A 23035-nucleotide genomic window follows, 5' to 3' on the forward strand; every position below is an offset into this window, starting at 1 on the left:
CTTAAAGCATTCACGTATACTGATGTCTAACTTGTTATAAGCACATATAAGCCTTTATAATGTTATTAGCAAGGCCTATAATGGCATCTCCCTTAAAACAAATGCACGTCTATGACTACAAGGAGAGGCATCACTAACTGTTAAACAAGTTCTAAGAAAAGGTAAATTACTGTCAGCTGGACAACTGTTGAAGGTAAAAGATGAACCCAATGGGGGGGTCAGCCCGATATGAACTGTACCGTGGTTTTTACAGTACCGACTACCGAACCGCTAGAGCTTGAGGAACAACTTCCTCGGAATGCAGGAGTAGCCAAATCAATGGGCGTGACATAACGGTAACTGCCACCGGAGGAGGGGATGCGAGAAGAGACCTACGCATCACCGGGCACCGGACACCTCTCGCGCGCACACCATCCAGAATTTAAATATTCCGCCCGCACTCTCACTACTATAGTATTCAAGGCGCGACTCGAACTATAACAGAAAACAGGTGGAAAGGAGATAGACAAGCAAAACCTTTTCACAACTCAGAGATTGTGTTTACTGATTCCGCTATTCTGCCGCGTAAAAGGAACATAGGTAGATATACCTAATTGGAAGTATAACGACAGCAGGTGTAGTGAGAAAGGGTGGGCAGCAAGATAACCGTAGCCTTTAGACACACGCACCCAAAGGATTCTTCGTTTTTTCGCCAACAGAAACGTATTTATTTAGGAATCAAAAGAATCCACAAAATCTTATTTTTTTTCAAGATGGCAAACTCGGGAATTCAACTTTTAGGATTCGCCCTGTCACTCGTCGGTGTTATTGCACTGATCGTGGGGACCATTCTGCCACAGTGGAAGATGTCTGCGTACATAGGAGACAACATCATAACGGCGGTTGCCATGTACCAAGGATTATGGATGTCATGCGCTTTTCAGAGCACAGGGCAGCTCCAATGTAAAATATACGACTCGATCCTGCAGCTCGACAGTAAGTATAGATGCTTTAAAGTGGCAATCAGAAGTTGAAACAATAAGAAAGCGATCCCGGCCCCTGTTTTGGTAAAAAAAAAGCTGATGGATGTGGCTGGAGAGATACACCCACTCTCAAATTCATAGACAGAGCTATGGATACAAGGACTGACCGTCCATGATATCAACATTATAGTTTTAAGCATGTTTCAAGGTTATATAGTGTTTGTTTAGGTTTTCTTTGTTTACATTATTGGAGTAAAACGATGTTATATTTTGGGTTCTGATGGGGTAGGACAGTTGAAGTAAGCTCATGAGGCAGCTATAAGTTATAGTCTTCAAGAATCAATGGGTACACATCATGAATTTATAAATTCCAAAAAGGGAAGTAGCAACTGCAGATTGCCAGTTTAAGCAAAATATAAAATGTATGCCATGCTTATTTTTTCTTCCAATGTCTGTGACTATATGTGCATCCTGTGCAGCACTTTGTTGTAAATCCACTATTATCTAATTATCAAAGGAGGATTTCTGGGAAGTTGGTGACTTCACTTGTGTCAGGAAGTCTCATGTTGTACCAGTAAATAGTATTGATTGACGGGTGATACAGGTGAGCAGACACCTGAGACGGTCAGCTGAGGTTCCCCACACTCCCCTTTATGGTGTAGGGCATCCTCAATATAGCACATTGGTGCCGCTGATAAAGGTGTTGGCTCAGAGCTGTTAGTCAGTCATTGGCCCTCGTGGTTATCCTTTAGTAGCACCCTTCGTGTTAACATACAGTGGGATATTGTTAACTTCTGGCACCCTCTCACCAACCTCCCCACCCACCTCCACCCCTCTCTGCTGTATATTCTCACATGGCTGGGCCGCTCCACCCCCTAAGCAGGCCCCTGCCCATTCATCACCCACTGTTCCCTGGCATAGAGAGGGGACTGGGGGCTGGCTGGGGCTCCAGATGCCAGAGACGACTTGGTCCTAACGACCTAACAGTAAACAACCAGAAGAATACAGAACACAGGAGTAGCCATGACGACAGCAGCACAGTACCCTGTACAGGAATTTTACCTCCTCCTCCCACTTCGGTTCGCCCCAAACCCTTAGGGCACCATGATGACGAGAACCAGAGTGTGATTTGATATAACTCCCCATCTACTCCTGTTGGTTTCTCTGGTCATTGTTGTTGGTGTGAGGGGTTTCATTGAACAGAGAGACTTGTTCAGATTCAGAACACTTGGGGGGTTAACTTGTTGTAACTGCACCTGCTGACAGAGGGCAGGTTTGGGGGTTATTGGAACGGTACAGGGGGTGGGGTACAGAGGTGATGGGGTGATATTCCATGGTAGCCCCAATTTGCATGCTGGTGAAAGGACCCTCATTGTGTGTTTAAAGTACAGCAGAAGATTAGAATTTCTTCCTTCCTCTCTCCTCATCACCCTCTTCCCCTCTCCGCCTCCCTCTCTCCTCCCTCTCCTCCCCACCCACAGTTGCCTTCTCTCCCACCCCCATCCCCAAATCCATGTACACATATTTAGCAGATGTTATTGTGGGTGTAGCAAAAATGCTTGTGTTCCTAGCCCCAAAAGTGCAGTAGCATCTAACAATTCACATCAATACACACCAATCTAAAAGTAAAAGAAAGGTACCCTCTCCCCTTCTCTCCTTCCCTCCCTCCCTTTCTCATGGATGGAGGGTTGTGTTTGTGAGCTCAGGGATGGCCTGGACTGGCACAGACTGGTTCAGGGTGGACCAAGGAGGTACTCTCCCTCTCTGTCTCCCACCCTCTGTCAGTTTTAGGAGGGAGGTGACAGATTAGGGTGTCCTGACAGTAGCTTTCACTGCCCCCTTCCTCTCAACAAAAGCAGATGGAAGAGAGAGAGCATGAAAGAGAGAGAGAGAGAGACAGAGAGAGAAAGGGAGAGAGAGGGGGAGGGAGAGGGAGGGTGTATCTCAGGGTTTCTCATCCAGGAAAAACCCACATTAAAGTATCCTGTCAGCGCACATTAAACCCCAGTGATCCATTGAGCTGTGTTTATACAGTCACTTTTTTAAATCCAATACTTTGTGAACACCATACTGTATATGATCCACGGTTGGGGTTGGATTGTGTTGATAATGCATATTTGATATTTCTTCACAACTTTTGCTTACTTGCTGATAAAAAAAACTAAAGTTTATTAATTGACATTTGCAATATATCCCCCATGCCTATAAATGAAAGCTTTCTATACAATATCGTTCTATAACTGTACCATATCTCTCTCTCTCTCTCTCACACACACACACACACCCTCCCTCATTCTCTCACTATCTTGCTACTCCTTTCCCTCCTCTCCCTTATCCCTCTCTCGCTCCCCTCACTGGTGTTTGTGTGTGTGTGTCTTAGGTGCTCTCCAGGCCACCCGTGCCCTGATGATCGTTGGCATCATCGTATCCATCGCTGGGCTGGGCGTGGCCACTATGGGCATGAAGTGTACCACCTGCGGAGGGAACAACAAAGTGCGCAAGTCTCGGACCGCCATGACTGGAGGCATCATCCTACTGATTGGAGGTGAGAGAGAGAGAGAGAGAGATCAGGAGAATCACCACAAACATGTTATTTTTTAGGGTCCAGAGTTTTCCCCACATGATTAAATGACTTGGTCATGAAAATCTCAGGGCCCTACTTTTGTAAAAAGAAATCATTCTAAACTGGTCTGAAATCCATGCTCATTAGATCACTTGATCATTCTGGTCCATACCAGGAGCTATAGAAAGAGATCAAGAGAATCACCACACTCAGTTGGTCACCATTATAAATGAGGGGTTTGTTCCTCTGTCTGGCCACCAGCTGCTCTCCCACTCATCTAAACCTGGCAAAGGCCTTTGGGTCGAAACGTTGCACAATAAAAGTCCCACTCATCTACCTAGGTTCCCCTGGAGATCAAAGAGGGAGAGAGCGGGCACGTTTTACTGACTGTGGCTATTACTCTGACATTATTCCCTATTTAGTGCACTCCTTTTCACTAGTCAAATGTCACTGGTCACTGGTGGTCAAATGTAGGGAACTATATAAGGAATAAGGTGTCATTTGGGATACAGATTGTTGCTGTTATATAAGAGGTCATTAGAAACTCTCATAGAACAATGCCAGTAAAAAGCTAATCGGTCTCAGAGTAGAAAAAAATATGTACTAGACTACCTGCAACTTTACAGGTCTAAAGTGTCTCAGAGTAGGAGTGCTGATCTAGGATCAGTTTTACCTTTTAGATTATAATGAACAAACTAGCATGCAATCTTAGATCATGTGAAAACTCGTATTGGACAATGGCAGTATGGTTAGGGGGGAGGGGTGATTTAATAGCTAGCCGCCCATTGACTTCTTGAGAAGTGTTTGGCTCCCCTCTCTCAAATACGTATTGATGATACCTGAATGTACTGATCTGCCATTGTCCGATAGCGCTTCAATTCCTCCTGCAATGATCTGTCTCGTATCTCGCAAAGTGTAATGGCTCTAAAGTAGTCCTGCTACAATGGGCTATCATACCATTACCTAGGTAACATTGTCTGCTGAACCCCATTTATGCCACAAAACCGTCTCAATTAATCTAAGCTAAAACAACAACTCTGTCAATAATAGGGCTGTTGCAGTCACGACATTTTGTCAGCCGTTGATTATCAACCCAATAGCTGCCTCATGGTAATTGCCTGTTAATTAACATAAACCCGTTTAGCATCTCCTGGCTTCCACGCATAGCCTATAAACCACTGATGCAGACCTTTGGAATGTCTACATTAACATTAAGTATAAAAAAATCAATTGAATATAGCCTACACCATCACAATAAAACCATTATTTATTTTAGACAGGTCTAAAGAAACATGATATGAAGAAAATGTAGTCTATTTCAGAAGAACAGAATAGCATGCCCTGACGTTATGTTAGGCCCTGATCTGGCTATGCCATATGGCTGTGGGATACACTAGTTCATTTAGCAGACAAGATTGGCTTAGAATTCTGTGGCAAAATAGTATGAAGAACACAATTGAAAAAAGCTGAATAAAATAGAAAGGATATTTTCTCCAAATGATTTCAGAGGGAGTGTGCACATGTGGCTATTCTATATTGAGCGGGTAACAAAGAAATAGGTTCTCCAAATACTTAATTTAAAGTTATTTATGCACCTTTAGTTGTGATTCAAACGTTGGGCTATATGGTTAGATTTTTCATACTGTACATTCCAAGGCTGCATGGTGTGACTCTAATGATGATTTGAAAAAAGTCTCATGAAAGGCATGAGCTCTGCTTTGTTTCTTGCACAGGCTGCACACACTTCATCAGTCTCTCATTCACAATTTGACAAGCACTTGATAATATTCTCACCAAGCCTTGAATTTCCCGGCAGCATCCTTGTGTGGCTGTTTTGCCCTGGGGCTGAATATAATAATTATAATTCCCTTCTCCTGGCTGCTAATCGCTGTTCTCCTAAGCACCTCTCACTCACATGTCTCTCTCAGAGATCTCAATTCTTATTAGCCAATGCCCGTCGCGTGATCGGGTCCATTTCACAGGCATCTTAGCTTCGAAGTAGGCTACAAGTGGAGACAGACACATCAGGGAAGCAACTGCGCATTTCCTTCTTATCTCATTCCGAGGAGCATATTCAAGATGTTAGAAGAACTGTCCACATTTACTTTTCATCAGCCAACAAGATAAGTAGGCCTAACAAACAGCAAAAGCACTAACCTATGTCAAATCAAATCAAATCAAATTTATTTATATAGCCCTTCGTACATCAACTGATATCTCAAAGTGCTGTACAGAAACCCAGCCTAAAACCCCAAACAGCAAGCAATGCAGGTGTAGAAGCACGGTGGCTAGGAAAAACTCCCTAGAAAGGCCAAAACCTAGGAGGAAACCTAGAGAGGAACCAGGCTATGTGGGGTGGCCAGTCCTCTTCTGGCTGTGCCGGGTGGAGATTATAACAGAACATGGCCAAGATGTTCAAATGTTCATAAATGACCAGCATGGTCCAATAATAATAAGGCAGAACAGTTGAAACTGGAGCAGCAGCACGGCCAGGTGGACTGGGGACAGCAAGGAGTCATCATGTCAGGTAGTCCTGAGGCATGGTCCTAGGGCTCAGGTCCTCCGAGAGAGAGAAAGAAAGAGAGAAAGAGAGAATTAGAGAGAGCACACTTAAATTCACACAGGACACTGAATAGGACAGAAGAAGTACTCCAGATATAACAAACTGACCCTAGCCCCCCGACACATAAACTACTGCAGCATAAATACTGGAGGCTGAGACAGGAGGGGTCAGGAGACACTGTGGCCCCATCCGAGGACACCCCCGGACAGGGCCAAACAGGAAGTATATAACCCCACCCACTTTTCCAAAGCACAGCCCCCACACCACTAGAGGGATATCTTCAACCACCAACTTACCATCCTGAGACAAGGCCGAGTATATCCCACAAAGATCTCCGCCACGGCACAACCCAAGGGGGGGCGCCAACCCAGACAGGAAGATCACATCAGTGACTCAACCCACTCAAGTGACGCACCCCTCCTAGGGACGGTATGAAAGAGCCCCAGTAAGCCAGTGACTCAGCCCCTGTAATAGGGTTAGAGGCAGAGAATCCCAGTGGAAAGAGGGGAACTGGCCAGGCAGAGACAGCAAGGGCGGTTCGTTGCTCCAGAGCCTTTCCGTTCACCTTCCCACTCCTGGGCCAGACTACACTCAATCATATGACCCACTGAAGAGATGAGTCTTCAGTAAAGACTTAAAGGTTGAGACCGAGTTTGCGTCTCTTACATGGGTAGGCAGACCATTCCATAAAAATGAAGCTCTATAGGAGAAAGCCCTGCCTCCAGCTGTTTGCTTAGAAATTCTAGGGACAATTGGGAGGCCTGCGTCTTGTGACCGTAGCGTACGTGTAGGTATGTACGGCAGGACCAAATCAGAGAGATAGGTAGGAGCAAGCCCATGTAATGCTTTGTAGGTTAGCAGTAAAACCTTGAAATCAGCCCTTGCCTTGACAGGAAGCCAGTGTAGGGAGGCTAGCACTGGAGTAATATGATCAATTTTTTTGGTTCTAGTCAGGATTTTAGCAGCCGTATTTAGCACTAACTGAAGTTTATTTTGTGCTTTATCCGGGTAGCCGGAAAGTAGAGCATTACAGTAGTCTAACCTAGAAGTGACAAAAGCATGGATTAATTTTTCTGCATAATTTTTGGACAGAAAGTTTCTGATTTTTGCAATGTTACGTAGATGGAAAAAAGCTGTCCTTGAAATGGTCTTGATATGTTCTTCAAAAGAGAGATCAGGGTCCAGAGTAACGCCGATGTCCTTCACAGTTGTATTTGAGACGACTGTACAACCATTAAGATTAATTGTCAGATTCAAGAGAAGATCTCTTTGTTTCTTGGGACCTAAAACAAGCATCTCTGTTTTGTCCGAGTTTAAAAGTAGAACGTTTGCAGCCATCCACTTCCTTATGTCTGAAACATATGCTTCTAGCGAGGACAATTTTGGGGCTTCACCATGTTTCATTGAAATGTACAGCTGTGTGTCATCCGCATAGCAGTGAAAGTTAACATTAAGTTTTCGAATGACATCCCCAAGAATTAAAATATATAGTGAAAACAATAGTGGTCCTAAAACGGAACCTTGAGGAACACCGAAATGTACAGTTGATTTGTCAGAGGACAAACCATTCACAGAGACAAACTGATATCTTTCCGACAGATAAGATCTAAACCAGGCCAGAACTTGTCCGTGTAGACCAATTTGGGTTTCCAATCTCTCCAAAAGAATGTGGTGACCGATGGTATCAAAAGCAGCACTAAGGTCTAGGAGCACGAGGACAGATGCAGAGCCTCGGTCTGATGCCATTAACCTTTCTGATCTCCCCATCCCGGATCCGGGATCGTGAATACAGCCTCAAGCTCATTACCATAACGCAACGTTAACTATTCATGAAAATCGCAAATGAAATGAAATAAATATGCTAGCTCTCAAGCTTAGCCTTTTGTTAACAACACTGTCATCTCAGATTTTCAAAATATGCTTCTCAACCATTGCAAAACAAGCATTTGTGTAACAGTATTGATGGCTAACGTAGCATTTAGCGTAGCATTTAGCATTAGCATTTAGCAGGCAACATTTACACAAAAAAACAGAAAAGCATTCAAATAAAATAATTTACCTTTGAAGAACTTCAGATGTTTTCAATGAGGAGACTCTCAGATAGCAAATGTTCAGTTTTTCCTGACAGATTATTTGTTTAGGACAAATCGCTCCGTTTTCTGCGTCACGTTTAGCTACGAAAAAACCCCTGTATCCAGGATTGTGTAAATCTATCAGCAAGCTCACTAGCATAACACAACGTTAACTATTCATGAAAATGGCTAATGAAATGAAATTAATCTATTTGCTCTCAAGCTTAGCCTTTTGTTAACAACACTGTCATCTCAGATTTTCAAAATATGCTTTTGAACCATAGCTAAACAAGCATTTGTGTAAGAGTATTGATAGCCTAGCATTGCATTAAGCCTAGCATTCAGCATGCAACATTTTCCACAAAAAAACATAAAAGCATTCAAATAAAATAATTTACCTTTGAAGAACTTCAGATGTTTTCAATGAGGAGACTCTGTTAGATAACAAATGTTCCGTTTTTACAAAAAATATTATTTGTGTCGACTAATCACTCCGTTTTGTTCATCACGTTTGGGTAAGAAAAAAAAAAAAAGAAAAAAAAAAAAAGTCATTAAAACGCAAACTTTTTTCCAAATGAACTCCATAATATCGACAGAAACATGGCAAACGATGTTTAGAATCAATCCTCAAGGTGTTTTTCACATATCTATCGACGATAAAATCCATCGTGGCAGTTTACTTTCAATTCTGAAGAAATGGAACGCGCATGGACTTACTGATTACGCACACAGGACACCGGGCGGGACACCAGGTAAATGTAGTCTCTTATGTTCAATCTTCCAATGATATGCCTACAAACACGTCACAATGCTGCAGACACCTCGGGGAATATACAGAAAGCGCAGGCTCATTCCTGGCGCATTCACAGCCATATAAGGAGACATTGGAACACAGCGCCTTCAGAATCCGGGGCATTTCCTGTATGAAACATCTTCTTGGTTTCGCCTGTTGCATTAGTTCTGGGGCACGCACAGATAATATCTTTGCAGTTTTGGAGACGTCAGAGTTGTGTCTTTCCAAGGCTGTCAATTCCATGCATAGTCGAGCATCTTTTCGTGACAAAATATTGCGCTTAAAACGGGCACGTCTTTTTATCCAATAATGACACAGCGCCCCTATAGGTTCAAGAGGTTAAAAGGTCATTTACCACCTTCACAAGTGCAGTCTCAGTGCTATGATGGGGTCTAAAACCAGACTGAAGCATTTCGTATACATTGTTTGTCTTCTGGAAGGCAGTGAGTTGCTGCGCAATGTGTCCATCTACTATCCCCATAGTACATAAGTTTACCTATTCTATTGGTTCTGTGTGAGAAATAAATATTCCAAACATACTCTTGGACAGTTGTGAGATGCGACGGTAGCGTCCCACCTGGCCAACATCCGGTGAAATTGCAGAGCGCGAAATTCAAATGACACCATTAGAAATATTTATCTTTCATAAAATGTAAAGTGTAATACATCAAAATAAAGCTTAACGTCTTGGTAATCCAGCCGCGGTGTCAAATTTCAAAAAGGCTTTATGGCGAAAGCAAACCATGTAATTATCTGGGGACAGCACCCCACATACAAACACATGAAAAACATATTTCAACCAGGCAGGTGCGACATGAAAGTCAGAAATAGCGATATAAAAAATGTCTTAACTTTTTTTGAAAACTCTGTTTATTAAATTTTACACAGAAGACAACACACAGCAATATCAATAATATATTCAACTCAGAGAGCACAACACATCTCTCACCCAATATTTATAAGATGGGGTGCTGCCATTTTCCAGTTCTGTAGTATTAGCCGTCTAGCTAAAAGAGTTGTATAAGCAACAGTGTCCAACTGGATTCTTGACAGGGGGGTACCTATGGGCAGTACTCCAAAAAGGGGAGACGGATCTATAACAGTGTCATATATATCAGTGAAACTTTTTAAATATTAATTCCCAGAAACCTGACAGTTTATGACAGCCCCAAAACATATGCAACAGTGTGGCTGGTTCCATTTTACATCTGACACAGGCAGGATCAAAATCAGAGAATATTCTTCCAAGTTTGGCCCCGGACCAGTGGATACAGTGAACCACCTTGAATTGAATGAGGCTGTGTCTCGTGCTAAAAGAGGAAGAATGCACCCTGTGCAGCACAGATTTCCAGGTGTCTTCCCCAAGTTCCTCCCCCAAATACTTTTCCCATCGAGGCTTTAAAGGCACCAAAGAAGGGTTCTGTAAGTCATGAATGGTTGCATATACATCTGAAATTGCGCCCCTAGGAAGCTTGTTCAGCTCAAAGATGCTCTCTATAGCTGTATTCGCAGGCCTATGGGGAAATTCAGGTGTGTTAGCTCTGACAAAGTTCCCAGTCTGGAGATTGCGGAAAAAGTGGGATTGGGGGAGGTTGAACTTGTCCTGTAGCTGAGCAAAAGAGGTAAATGTATCATCAAATAATAATTGGGCTAGTGAGGAGAGGCCTAGTGAGTGCCAGATGGCAAAGCCCCATCATTCAAAGATGGAGGAAATAAAATGTTCTGATTGATTGGGCCTGATAGAGAAAAGCCTCGGAGGCTAAAGGCTAAAAGGAACTGATTCCAAATTTTAAGAGACTGCTTTACAATTGGGTTGACACACCTTTTGCCTAGGGTCACTGGGAGAGACGAGCACAACACAGAAGAAAGTGCAGCAGGTTTACACGATTCAGACTCCATCTGGACCCAGAGTGGTCTAGGGCCAGTAGGGTCAGTCTGCAGCCAGTACAGAAGGGCTCTGAAATTTGCAGCCCAATAGTATGTCTGAAAATCTGGTAGAGCTTAAACCCCCCAATGCCTTAGGCTTCTGTAAACGTTGCCATCCCAAATAAAATACATGAATGTTTGATCCAGTGAATTAAAAAAAGATTTTGGAATAAAAATGGGTAAACATTGAAATAAATATAAAAATTTGGGCAACACATTCATTTTAATGACATTAATCCTTCCGATAAGAGAGAAAGGTAGCGAATTCCAAAAAGTAAAAGATTATTTCAAACTGTCTACTAGAGCAACAAAGTTTTCCTGAAACAAATTTGAATATTTCCTTGTCACTTTAACTCCCAAGTAGGTGAATTGATCCCGGACAATCCTAAACTGAAAACTTGTAAAAGAGCACTTTAAAGCTTATTTATTATTTACAGGAAAAAGCTCACTCTTGCCTAGATTCAGCTTGTACCCTGAGATTGATCCAAACTTTTTAAGAACAGATAAGGTACATGGGAATGAGGTATCAGGGTTAGAGATAACAAAAGGAGGTTGTCAGCATATAACGAGACTTTCTGCTCTAAGCCCGTCCTAATTATTCCTTGAATGGCATCATTAGAGCATAGTGCAATGGCGAGAGGCTCGATTGCCAAAGCAAACAACAAGGGGGAGAGTGGACAACCCTGTCTGGAACCGCGGTGCAAGGGAAAATAGTCAGAGGACAAGTTGTTAGTCTGTACCGAAGCCATGGGGGAAAAATAAAGAATCTTTATCCACGCAATGAATTTGGGGCCAAAGCCAAATCTATAAAGGTCAGCTGTTAGGTAATCCCACTCAACGCGGTCAAAAGCTTTTTCTGCATCAAGTGAGACCACCACCTGACGCTGGGGAGTACAGTATATTCATAAGGCGCCTAATATTGAAAAACAAACGCCTATTTCTCATAAAGCCAGTGTAACGGATGTGAAACGTCTAGCTTGGTTAGCGGTGGTGCGCGCTAAATAGCGTTTCAATCTGTGACGTCACTTGCTCTGAGACCTTGAAGTAGCTCTGCAAGGGCCGCGGCTTTTGTGGAGCGATGGGTAACGATGCTTTGTGGGTGACTGTTGTTGATGTGTGCAGAGGGTCCCTGGTTCGCGCCCGGGTATGGGCGAGGGGACGGTCTAAAGTTATACTGTTACACCAGTCTGGTCAGGGTGTATTACCTGGTGCAGCGAGCCTTCCATAAGGATGGCTAAAAGCTTGGCTAGGATTTTGTAATCACAGTTTAAAAGCGAGATTGGGCGACAGGATCCACATTCCAGGGGGTCTTTGTTTTTCTTTAATAGTAAAATTGAAGCCTGATAAAGACTAGGTGGTATCTTTGAGGTATTAACGCACTATGCAAATAATCGAGACAAGAATGGGCAAAGCAGACCAGAAAACATTCTGTAAAATTTGGTTGGAAAACTGTCCGGACTCGGTGATTTACCACTTTTCATTGCGGACACTGCTGTTGCAATTCCTCAGGTGTAAATTCTTCTTCTAGACAGTCATGGGAGTCTGTATCAATTGAAGGCATATTCAAGCCATTAAAGAAGGAATCAATCAGCAAAGGGTCTTGAGGGGATTCATAGGTGTATAGCGCAGAGTAAAATTGTTTGAATTGATCATTGATCTCTTTATGTATAACTGTGTGGAATTAAAATGCCTTAACTTTGATGATCTTCTTCTGTTGGCACTCCAAATGGTCCCAGTTACATCACAAATGGTCCTTTTGTTCGATAATGTTCATCTTTATATACATAAAAACTCAGTTTAGCTGGCGTGCTTCAGTCAACTAATCCACCCAGTTTCCTTCCATCAAAATGCATACAAAATGAATCCCAAACATTACTAATAAACTTTTCCAAACAAGTCAAATAATGTTTATAATCAAACCTTAGGTACCCTTATACGTACATAAACGATACAATTTAAGACGTTGAATCGTTATTGTCTTTACCGGAGAAAAATACCACGCGCTTGGAAACACTACAGCCAAAATGGGAGCCACCTAGAAAAACTACAATTTCTGGTTCATTTTTCCAAAAACCATCCTGAAACTCTTTCTAAAGACTGTTGACATCTAGTGGAAGCCCTAGGAACTGCAATCTGGGAGGACTTGGCCTTGTAATTAAAGTGATAGCCATTGAAAATAGAGGTAGGCTGGGGTTGTCCTCTGGGTTTTCGCCTGCCATATCAGTTATTTTATACTCACAGACATAATTTTAACAGTTTTAGAAACTTTAGAGTGTTTTCTATCCAAATCCACCAATATATGCATATCCTAGCTTCTGGGCCTGAGTAACAGGCAGTTTACTTTGGGAACGCTTTTCATCTGGAAGTCAAAATACTGCCCCCTACCCAAGAGAGGTTAATACAGCCACTCCCATCAAAAACCTTTTAAAAGCAATTAGTCTGATGCAACAGATCAGAACATTGAGCTTAAAATGTTGATAAACTATTAGGCTATTTCTTCACATTGTAAGTGCAGAAATGCACGCACAGCAGTAGGCCATAAGTGCAAATGTTCCAAAATGCAATCAATTAGCAGGAAAACACTCTTCTCAAAATTGACCACAAGTGCGATTACGCATGGATGGTTATCATGCACCTGTCTCGGAACAGGGGCAGGGGAAAAAATAAATGTCATCTATGCACTTAAATAGCAAATGGGGGATACTTTTCCCGGGGTTCATTTTCATACCAGCCAGGTAGGCTATACTCCTGATGTAAAGCAAAGCAATGTGCTTAATGTTAGGAAAGTTGAGAAATAAATATAGTTGGCCTAGCCTATAGAAAGCTGATGGGATCCTCTTCTTTTTAATATAGGCCATCCAAACTCTGTTTTCTCACGCAATTGCATAGCCTATTGAAATATTGAGCAACATGAGCTCATGGGTTCTCATGAAGTGTTTTAATTAGATTTTTGATTACATTTGCATTGATGTCAGAGAGATTAGATGGACAATAGTGTGCTGAGTACCAGGCAGTTAGCAAGTTTGATAGGCTACTAATGACCAGCATCAGCATCATAGCTTGGAGAAGTCTAGTTACGTTGAGTAAACGGTCACATGGAATGTATGTGCCTGCCGGTGTGGTGGTAATACGGCCACCATAACAGCCCTAGTCAATAATTCTGACGGTTTTTGGTGAGGAAGTCTTAGTCGCATCATTTTACATCTAGCAGAGCAGTTTGTGCTTTAACAAGCAGTATTTCTAAAGATTGACAATGTGCACGAAAGGTAACTTAAATTTGTCCAACATTAGCTTGCTAGCTGAGCCAGTCACTTCATATAAAACAAATAATGGGATGCTGCTAACCAACCAGCTACATTGTGCTGCACACTCAATGCTGAATGCTTCCACCAAAGCTAGCTGTTTTCATGAGGCAGATGCGCTACCTGTTCTGTCTGTGCCCAGAATCAGATAACATTCCCTCCTACTTTTGAGGCAGCATGTCTACAACTTGAGGGTAATTAAACAAGCCAAGCAATCCGATTATGTCAGTAAGGTAGAGTCAGCTAGGTACAGTGCCTTGCGAAAGTATTCGGCCCCCTTGAACTTTGCGACCTTTTGCCACATTTCAGGCTTCAAACATAAAGATATAAAACTGTATTTTTTTGTGAAGAATCAACAACAAGTGGGACACAATCATGAAGTGGAACAACATTTATTGGATATTTCAAAAAAATTTAACAAATCAAAAACTGAAAAATTGGGCGTGCAAAATTATTCAGCCCCTTTACTTTCAGTGCAGCAAACTCTCTCCAGAAGTTCATTGAGGATCTCTGAATGTTCCAATGTTGACCTAAATGACTAATGATGATAAATACAATCCACCTGTGTGTAATCAAGTCTCCGTATAAATGCACCTGCACTGTGATAGTCTCAGAGGTCCGTTAAAAGCGCAGAGAGCATCATGAAGAACAAGGAACACACCAGGCAGGTCCGAGATACTGTTGTGAAGAAGTTTAAAGCCAGATTTGGATACAAAAATATTTCCCAAGCTTTAAATATCCCAAGGAGCACTGTGCAAGCGATAATATTGAAATGGAAGGAGTATCAGACCACTGCAAATCTACCAAGACCTGGCCGTCCCTCTAAACTTTCAGCTCATACAAGGAGAAGACTGATCAGAGATGCAGCCAAGAGGCCCATGATCACTCTGGATGAACTGCAGAGATCTACAGCTGAGGTGGGAGACTCTGTCCATAGGACAACAATCAGTCGTATATTGCACAAATCTGGCCTTTATGGAAGAGTGGCAAGAAGAAAGCCATTTCTTAAAGATATCCATAAAAAGTGTTGTTTAAAGTTTGCCACAAGCCACCTGGGAGACACACCAAACATGTGGAAGAAGGTGCTCTGGTCAGATGAAACCAAAATTGAACTTTTGGCAACAATGCAAAACGTTATGTTTGGCGTAAAAGCAACACAGCTGAACACATCATCCCCACTGTCAAACATGGTGGTGGCAGCATCATGGTTTGGGCCTGCTTTTTTTCAGCAGGGACAGGGAAGATGGTTAAAATTGATGGGAAGATGGATGGAGCCAAATACAGGACCATTCTGGAAGAAAACCTGATGGAGTCTGCAAAAGACCTGAGACTGGGACGGAGATTTGTCTTCCAACAAGACAATGATCCAAAACATAAAGCAAAATCTACAATGGAATGGTTCAAAAATAAACATATCCAGTTGTTAGAATGGCCAAGTCAAAGTCCAGACCTGAATCCAATCGAGAATCTGTGGAAAGAACTGAAAACTGCTGTTCACAAATGCTCTCCATCCAACCTCACTGAGCTCGAGCTGTTTTGCAAGGAGGAATGGGAAAAAATGTCAGTCTCTCGATGTGCAAAACTGATAGAGACAAACCCCAAGTGACTTACAGCTGTAATCGCAGCAAAAGGTGGCGCTACAAACTATTAACTTAAGGGGGCTGAATAATTTTGCACGCCCAATTTTTTAGTTTTTGATTTGTTAAAAAAGTTTGAAATATCCAATAAATGTCGTTCCACTTCATGATTGTGTCCCACTTGTTGTTGATTCTTCACAAAAAAATACAGTTTTATATCTTTATGTTTGAAGCCTGAAATGTGGCAAAAGGTCGCAATGTTCAATGGGGCCGAATACTTTCGCAAGGCACTGTAGCTATGTCAGTAAGCTAGCTTCAAGTTAGCTAACATTAAGCAGCTGATCAAGGCACTTGCGGCTAACGTGCTTGCACATCATTTTACTAGGAGGTAGCCACCATTTTGTTTTTTCTCCCATTGCAATTGATGATTTAGCTAGCTATTCTGCCTATTTCATAGAGGATCAATGAAAGCGCAGTGACATCATAAATTAGGAAATATGTTTTCATATTTGAATGTCGGATGCTCTGGAATATTAAAATGTTAATATGAGTTACACATCCTACAAGACTGATCGGTTGAGGGATGAGCGTCACTTAGGAGTGACACCGTCTGACGTAAAACAATGCTGATCCGTCTGATCCCTCTTTTTTTGTATGTGAATGTTTTTTCTTTCTCATTCAGCTCTGTGTGCAGTAGTGGCCTGTTCGTGGTTCGCTCACAATGTCATCCGGGCCTTCTATAACCCTTATACTCCTGTCAACACCAAGTAAGTCAAATTTATTTATAAAGCCCTTCTTACATCAGCTGATGTCACAAAGTGCTGTCCAGAAACCCAGCCTAAAACCCCAAACAGCAAGCAATGCAGGTGTAGAAGCACGGTGGCTAGGAAAATCTCCCCAGAAAGGCCGGAACCTAGGAAGAAACCTAGAGAGGAACCAGGCTATGAGAGGTGGTCAGTCCTCTTCTGGCTGTGCCGAGTGGAGATTATAACAGAACAAGGCCAAGATGTTCATAGATGACCAGCAGGGTCAAATAATAATAATCACAGTGGTTGTAGAGGGTGCAACAGGTCAGCACCTCAGGAGTAAATGTCAGTTGGCTTTTCATAGCTGATCATTCAGAGTATCTCTACCGCTCTTGCTGTCTCTAGAGAGTTGAAAACAGCAGGTCTGGGACAAAGTAGCACGTCCGGTGAACAGGTCAGGGTTCCATAGCCGCAGGCAGAACAGTTGAATCTGGAAACAGCAGCACGACCAGGTGGACTGGGAACAGCAAGGAGTCATCAGGCCAGGTAGTCCTGAGGCAAGGTCCTAGGGCTCAGGTCCTCAGAAAGAAAGAAAGAAAGAAAGAAAGAAAGAAAGAAAGAAAGAAAGAAAGAAAGAAAGAAAGAAAGAAAAAGAAAGAAAGAGAATTAGAGAGAGCATACTTAAATTCAAACAGGATACCGGATAAGACAGGAGAAATACTCCAGATATAACAGACTGACCCTAGCCCCCCGACACATAAATTATTGCAGCATAAATACTGGAGGCTGAGACAGCCCTGGCTGCCTACACAATTCCTGAATATTTTTTTAGGGCTACATTAACCTGTTTGCGGCCTTACAAAAAAAGATTGCCGTTTTTAAACTGCAGTAAAGTGTAGTAACTGCAGTCGACTGGTATTTTGGGTGCAGTAATTGCAGCATACTGCAGTTAAACTGCACTTTAACTGCAGTTATACTGCACTATGACTGCTATTTTTTTTTGTAAGGGCGATAATGGACAAAACTATGTTTTATTATTGTAAGGCTATAGGGGCAACTTAAGGTGTAAAGTGTTACCGAAGAATGTAAGAACACTGCTCTAAAACCATGTCTCACTCTTCTCTCCCTCTCCCCACTCACAGGTTTGAGTTTGGAGCAGCCATCTTCATTGCCTGGGGAGGTTCTTTCCTGGATGTGCTGGGGGGAGCCATGCTGGCATCTTCCTGCCCCAGGAGTAAAAAGCCGGTGCCCAAATACCCCGCCATGAGTGGCGTGAGCGCCCGCTCCCCCCCCAGCAGCACCAAGGAGTATGTGTGAGTGCCCTCTACTGCCGATAACCGGAATAACAGAAGCTTGAATATGAAAGAGTTTGTACATGGAGTCGAACTTTACTAGTCTGTTGTACTTATGGGGTGAATTTTTTTGTGGCGCAAAAGAGCACAGATATGTATAAGAAATACCGTAAACTTCCATTATATTCTGGCACCGTGATTTCATCTGAAATGTGTATTAAGGATGCGGTTATTTAACTAGAGTTTAGTAAACTGAGCAATGCATAAAGAGTAACGCATGAGTTTCAAATTAAACCAGCTGCCAGATTATAATGAGATTTACTGTAAAAGAAATTTGCACAGATCTGTGCTCTTTTGGACAGTGTAAATGTTGCCCATGAAGTTTGCATTTGGGGAGCATATAGAGATAGTATGACAGGATGACAAAAAAAGAAAGAATTACTGGATGTGAATATAGTTTTACAGAGGAGACCGCACGACCCCCACCCCAACAAGACTCTATCATGCAGTAGTTTGTTTTTGAGTGACGTCTCTCACCCCCTCCCAACATTCCACAATTGTTTATGAGTGGACCTCACAAATACACTGTAATTGGTTATTGGAAGCGCCTTATATTAACAGACCATGTCTTAGGGTGTATGTTCTCGTATTACACACACACACACACACACACACACACACACACACACACACACTTACTTCTCATATTACAGCCAAGATGCAGCATCATGGCAAACACTCTCACCCCCCTGTAAGAAACACTGTGCATTTAATTTAGCATTTCCATTGTAATTGAAGGTAATAAATTAAACTCGGTGTGGTGCTAAGGGCATACTTTTGGCACACTCAGGGGATAGCTATGTATGTATAATAGCAAAAGGGACTAGCGCGCCACCAGTTCTTTTACAATGGAGTTTTCTGTCGACGTGACTGTCACCAAGGACGTTCACCGTTCAAGCCAAGTGTTGACGTCACACTAGTTGTGAGTGACTGCATACACTATGGTGAATCCCCAAGCAATTCACCACTGCACTCCAAAAGGGAGAGGGCTTTTCATACAGGCCTGCAATATACTCTATCCCATTATAAAATATCTTTCACCACAGTCAGGTGCCTTGACTCTTACTAAGGAGTGTTTTTTATTTTATTACTGAAATACACGATATATATTATTATCATCAAACAGGTTTTTATTTATGTGTTTGACCATTTGTTAATTACTCTGTATGAAGTCTTGCTCTGTTCTAATGTCCATACTAGTATTCTACTTAGGGTGGAGCAATATGTTTGGAATGCATTCTATATAGTATGCTAATGTTGAGCTCTGATTGTAGCCTCGGTTTGTGTTTTAAATGTAGCAGAATATGGTAGTACCATTCCCAAGTGCTAGTGTAGCCTTGTGTCTCCAGTACAGTCTTGTGTTTTTGCTTTTAGCTTTAGACAGCATAAATAATATTTTATGTTTGATATTTGTGATCACTGAGAAAGCTCAACCATCCTGCCTTTGACTGAGAAGATGCTGAGCGGAATTTTAACCGTGGGTGCTTTTGTATTAGGTGATGTTGTAAGCATAGAAATACAATTATTAGATAGCAATAGTAACCAGATTACTAAATAGAAATGATGTTTCTATGGTTGTAAGATGTCCAAAATGTTTCTAGAAATGTTTATTTTAATAAATGGCCATGTAGCTTACTACATAATACATGTTCTTCTACAATTTGTATATGTCGCCCATTTTTCTTTTATTGACAGGTTATCCAATGGTTCTTGTTTTCTCGTAACAACAGTTAAAATGCAATGTTATACCTATCAATATCCCAATATGGAACATCTCTGATAATAAAATACACGACAGGAATATTATACAACGGGTGATGTGTGTTCTTTGTCGTATTTGGTTCGACATGGGGGCTCGTATTTGGCTGTTTAGAAGTACGACACGGGCGAGTGTAATTCTGGAGGTTGCATTTCAATCATAATGATATTATAAATGTTCCATTAAAAAAAGAAAAGCTCTTCCCTCCTTTATTACCAATAATGAATTATTATGCAAAAATCACATTTTCATGCAAACATTCCCAATGCACATAACAATTCCATCCATTTAAGCCATGTGATCATGACAGCGTCACTATTAGCTATGCTGTGAAATGCAATGTTTCACTGAAAGTAGTGACCAGTGTACAAGAAAGTTACAGGCATTAGTTAGGTCAACATTGTCCTTATAGTCCACATGAAATATTAAATGTGTCCCAAACGGCACCCTATTCCCTATATAGTGCACTACTTTTGACTATGGCCCATAGGACTTATGTAGGGAATAGGGTGCCGTTTGGGCCTCAGCCTTTATGATAAAAAACATTTAAACGAAGAAGAAAGTAGCCCTTCTGGACAGGAAGTATACCCCGACTTGTTGATGCTTAAATAGAATCCGTGCATAGAAATATGTAAAGTTTCATCGTCACATATTTAACAGTCATTCCCACAAAGTGCACCATTACGCAATAACATACGAAAAACAACATAAACCATATATTATATCAACTCTAAAAAAAAATGTGCTGGAAAATAATAGCCATCCATAATTGATTTAAAACAAGGTAATAAACCAAAACAATATTTTTTTTGTAAATATAAATGATCAGTAGTAACCTTTTCCAACTGTCCATGCATTCCAAAACAGTGATCATTCAGCAGTAACCTGATACCACAAGGTGAGAGAACCACAGATTTAGATTAAATCACAACTGTCAGTAACTCAATGTTCCACCTGTACGTTACATGTTAACAGGCTTTCGTCCTGCCTTCTTCTACACAACATCCACCTTGTAAAATCAGTAACCAAGAAGAAAACTGTATTCATAGCCTCTGTGTGCTGATCTAAGATCAGACTTGCCTTTTAGATGATATTAAATAAGATTCTATAGACAAGTGGGGACCTGATCCTAGATCAGCACTCCTACTCCATTTCATTTTACCTTATCATTTAAAGAGTGCAACTTTTTTCAAATGTAGCCCTTTAGAAGCTTTAAAGACAAGCCACACTGTACTTTCCCAAGTGCAGATAGTCCACTACAGAGGTAATAAGAGCAGAACAAGTTTCAGTACAATTCATTCACAGTATAACAACAGACAAGTTAACCGCAATATACAAGCTTTTGATGCAAAGGTCTATAGAATCCTAAAATTAATGTCTAGAACTAATGTCTAGAATTCCGGCAATAGAACTGTCCCTCAATGTGCCACGATGAGCTTTTCAGCTATGATATCCTAGGCCAAGCTTCAGGGGAGGTCACTTGTAAAGTTGATTGATCAAGGTCAAATGGATTCAGTGAGTTTGGCTTCGAAGATCTTCATTGGCACATGTGGTGTGGTTTAGGAGATGGGTGAGAGGTTGAGGGACACGGAACATTTTTATTGGCCATTATTATTCATGATGTCATCCACGTCCTCATCCCCTAGGTCCACTGGAAAAGGGAAAGGTAACAATTAGTTGAATATCTACTCATACAAGTGTCAATAAGGTTGAGAATAATCATATTTTATTCCTATTTTGATTAGATTATATAGTGGTGGGGAGGCTGGAAAGATGACAGATTCTGGTTTTAAATGTCTCTATCTTGGTCTATACTCATAAAACCTGACATAACCACAAAATCACAATACAGTAGGCATATATCTCTCAAAATATGTGGGTGTACAGGGAGAGGAATATTTCCACTTTACTCACCTTTCTTGGAACGACCAATTTGTCCGAGCTTGGGCGCCCGCTGCCCTAGTCTCTGGGGGTTGGGCCTCTCATGCCCATTCTGTGCTACCTGCCTATGCCCCGGGTTGAACTGGCCGGCCGGACCAGGCTGTCGCGGGCCATTCGATGGAATCAGATCTGGCATTCCTGACGATCCGTACATCTCTCCCATACAGAAGGTCGCGCGCAGTATTTCTCCGTTGAGTCCACTTGGTGGCCCCCTATTCTCTCTTCTCACGTCGAGGTTGGGTTTACTTCCGCAATGGCTTTCAACAGTGTTCTGGGATTTTTGATATGCAAAATCAGCAGAAATTGTGCTCGGACACACCTACGGATGGGGAAATAGTTGCCATGAAATTAGTTGCGTTCCTGAGTATTAACCAAATAAAGTGCGCATAACGGGAGAAGCTCGTTTGCCGATGAAACAACAGTATTGACGAATTAAGTCTCTTAGCTACATAATTATTCACAGCATTGAGCCTATGAATTATATAGTGGCCTACCTGTACACATAAACATAGTGTTGCAATAGCCTATACAATATGGATTAATTTCTGGACTTAAGTGTAAAGTGTGGTGTGTGTCATGTCAATGTCCATATTTGCCAAGCCGGCCCTGGGCTATAAGAAAGCGTACCATGTACCCTTTTCCTTATAACTAATACATAACATACGTTTTGTGTATAATTGTCTAGCTGTAAACAACACTCTTACCTTAAAGATCCGTCGTTTGTATGAACAAGATTAATCCCGGTAAACGGTCTTTTCGAGGTTATTCTACCCCCGGCAGTTGTTGTTTATCTGCTCCTTTCTTGTCGTGCTTGTTTTAGGAAGTCTCCGCTTAAAGGAACAGCACCTTCTGTCGTAACTCTCACTGGGGGATTTCCTAGTTGTTCTGACTCACACACATTGCTCTTTTCTACGTCACTGCGAGGGACTGTATTAAAACGTGGGTGTAATAGAACCTACCCGCGCCATCCACGCAATATATGCATAACCTATAACGCACCAACCACACAAAATAGGTGACTCATCTGCAGTAGCTGGTTTCTTCCAGATGCATTGAGGTCAAATGGCAGATAAAAAAGTTTGGACACGCCTACTCATTCAAGGTTTTTCTTTATTTTTACTATTTTCTAGAATAATAGTGAATACATCAAAGCTATGCCATAACACATGGAAGTATGTAAGTAGCCAAAAAAAAGTGTTAAACAAATCAAAATATATTTTAGATTTTAGATTCTTCAAAGTAGCCACCTTTGCATACTTTTGGCATGCACTCAAGCAGCTTCACGATGAATGCTTTTCCAACAGTCTTGAAGGAGACATGCTGAGCACTTGTTGGCTACTTTTCCTTCACTCTGCAGTCCAACTCATCCCAAACCATCTCAATTGGGTTGATGGCAGGTGATTGTGGAGGCCAGGTAATCTGATGCAGCACTTCATCACTTTCCTTCTTGGTAAATTAGCCCTTACACAGCCTGGAGGT

General features: G+C 41.8%; 1 protein-coding gene and 1 long non-coding RNA gene across 2 annotated transcripts; one reads left to right on the top strand and one right to left on the bottom strand.

Annotated features, from left to right (window-relative positions):
- Positions 1 to 231: 231 nt before the first annotated feature.
- On the top strand, positions 232 to 19662 carry LOC110500532 (claudin-7-A). Its single transcript, XM_021577938.2, has 4 exons — positions 232 to 975; positions 3343 to 3507; positions 16441 to 16525; positions 17647 to 19662. The coding sequence occupies exons 1-4, from the start codon at positions 753 to 755 to the stop codon at positions 17819 to 17821; spliced, it is 648 nt and encodes a 215-aa protein (XP_021433613.1). The 5' UTR covers positions 232 to 752; the 3' UTR covers positions 17822 to 19662.
- Positions 19663 to 19797: 135 nt separating this feature from the next.
- On the bottom strand, positions 19798 to 22595 carry LOC110500534. The gene is made up of 3 exons (XR_002470119.2): positions 22261 to 22595; positions 21530 to 21875; positions 19798 to 21266 (listed from the first exon to the last, which is right to left on the bottom strand). It is a non-coding gene; the product is annotated as an uncharacterized LOC110500534 (long non-coding RNA).
- Positions 22596 to 23035: the final 440 nt, after the last annotated feature.

This window comes from Oncorhynchus mykiss, chromosome 21, assembly GCF_013265735.2.
Source record: "Oncorhynchus mykiss isolate Arlee chromosome 21, USDA_OmykA_1.1, whole genome shotgun sequence".
NCBI lineage: Eukaryota > Metazoa > Chordata > Actinopteri > Salmoniformes > Salmonidae > Oncorhynchus > Oncorhynchus mykiss.

Coding starts and splice junctions, on each gene's coding strand:
- LOC110500532 (XM_021577938.2), top strand. CDS start 753: ATGGCAAACTCGGGAATTCAACTTTTAGGATTCGCCCTGTCACTCGTC. Junction 976..3,342: donor CTCGATCCTGCAGCTCGACA/GTAAGTATAGAT, acceptor TGTGTGTCTTAG/GTGCTCTCCAGGCCACCCGT. Junction 16,526..17,646: donor TATACTCCTGTCAACACCAA/GTAAGTCAAATT, acceptor CCCCACTCACAG/GTTTGAGTTTGGAGCAGCCA.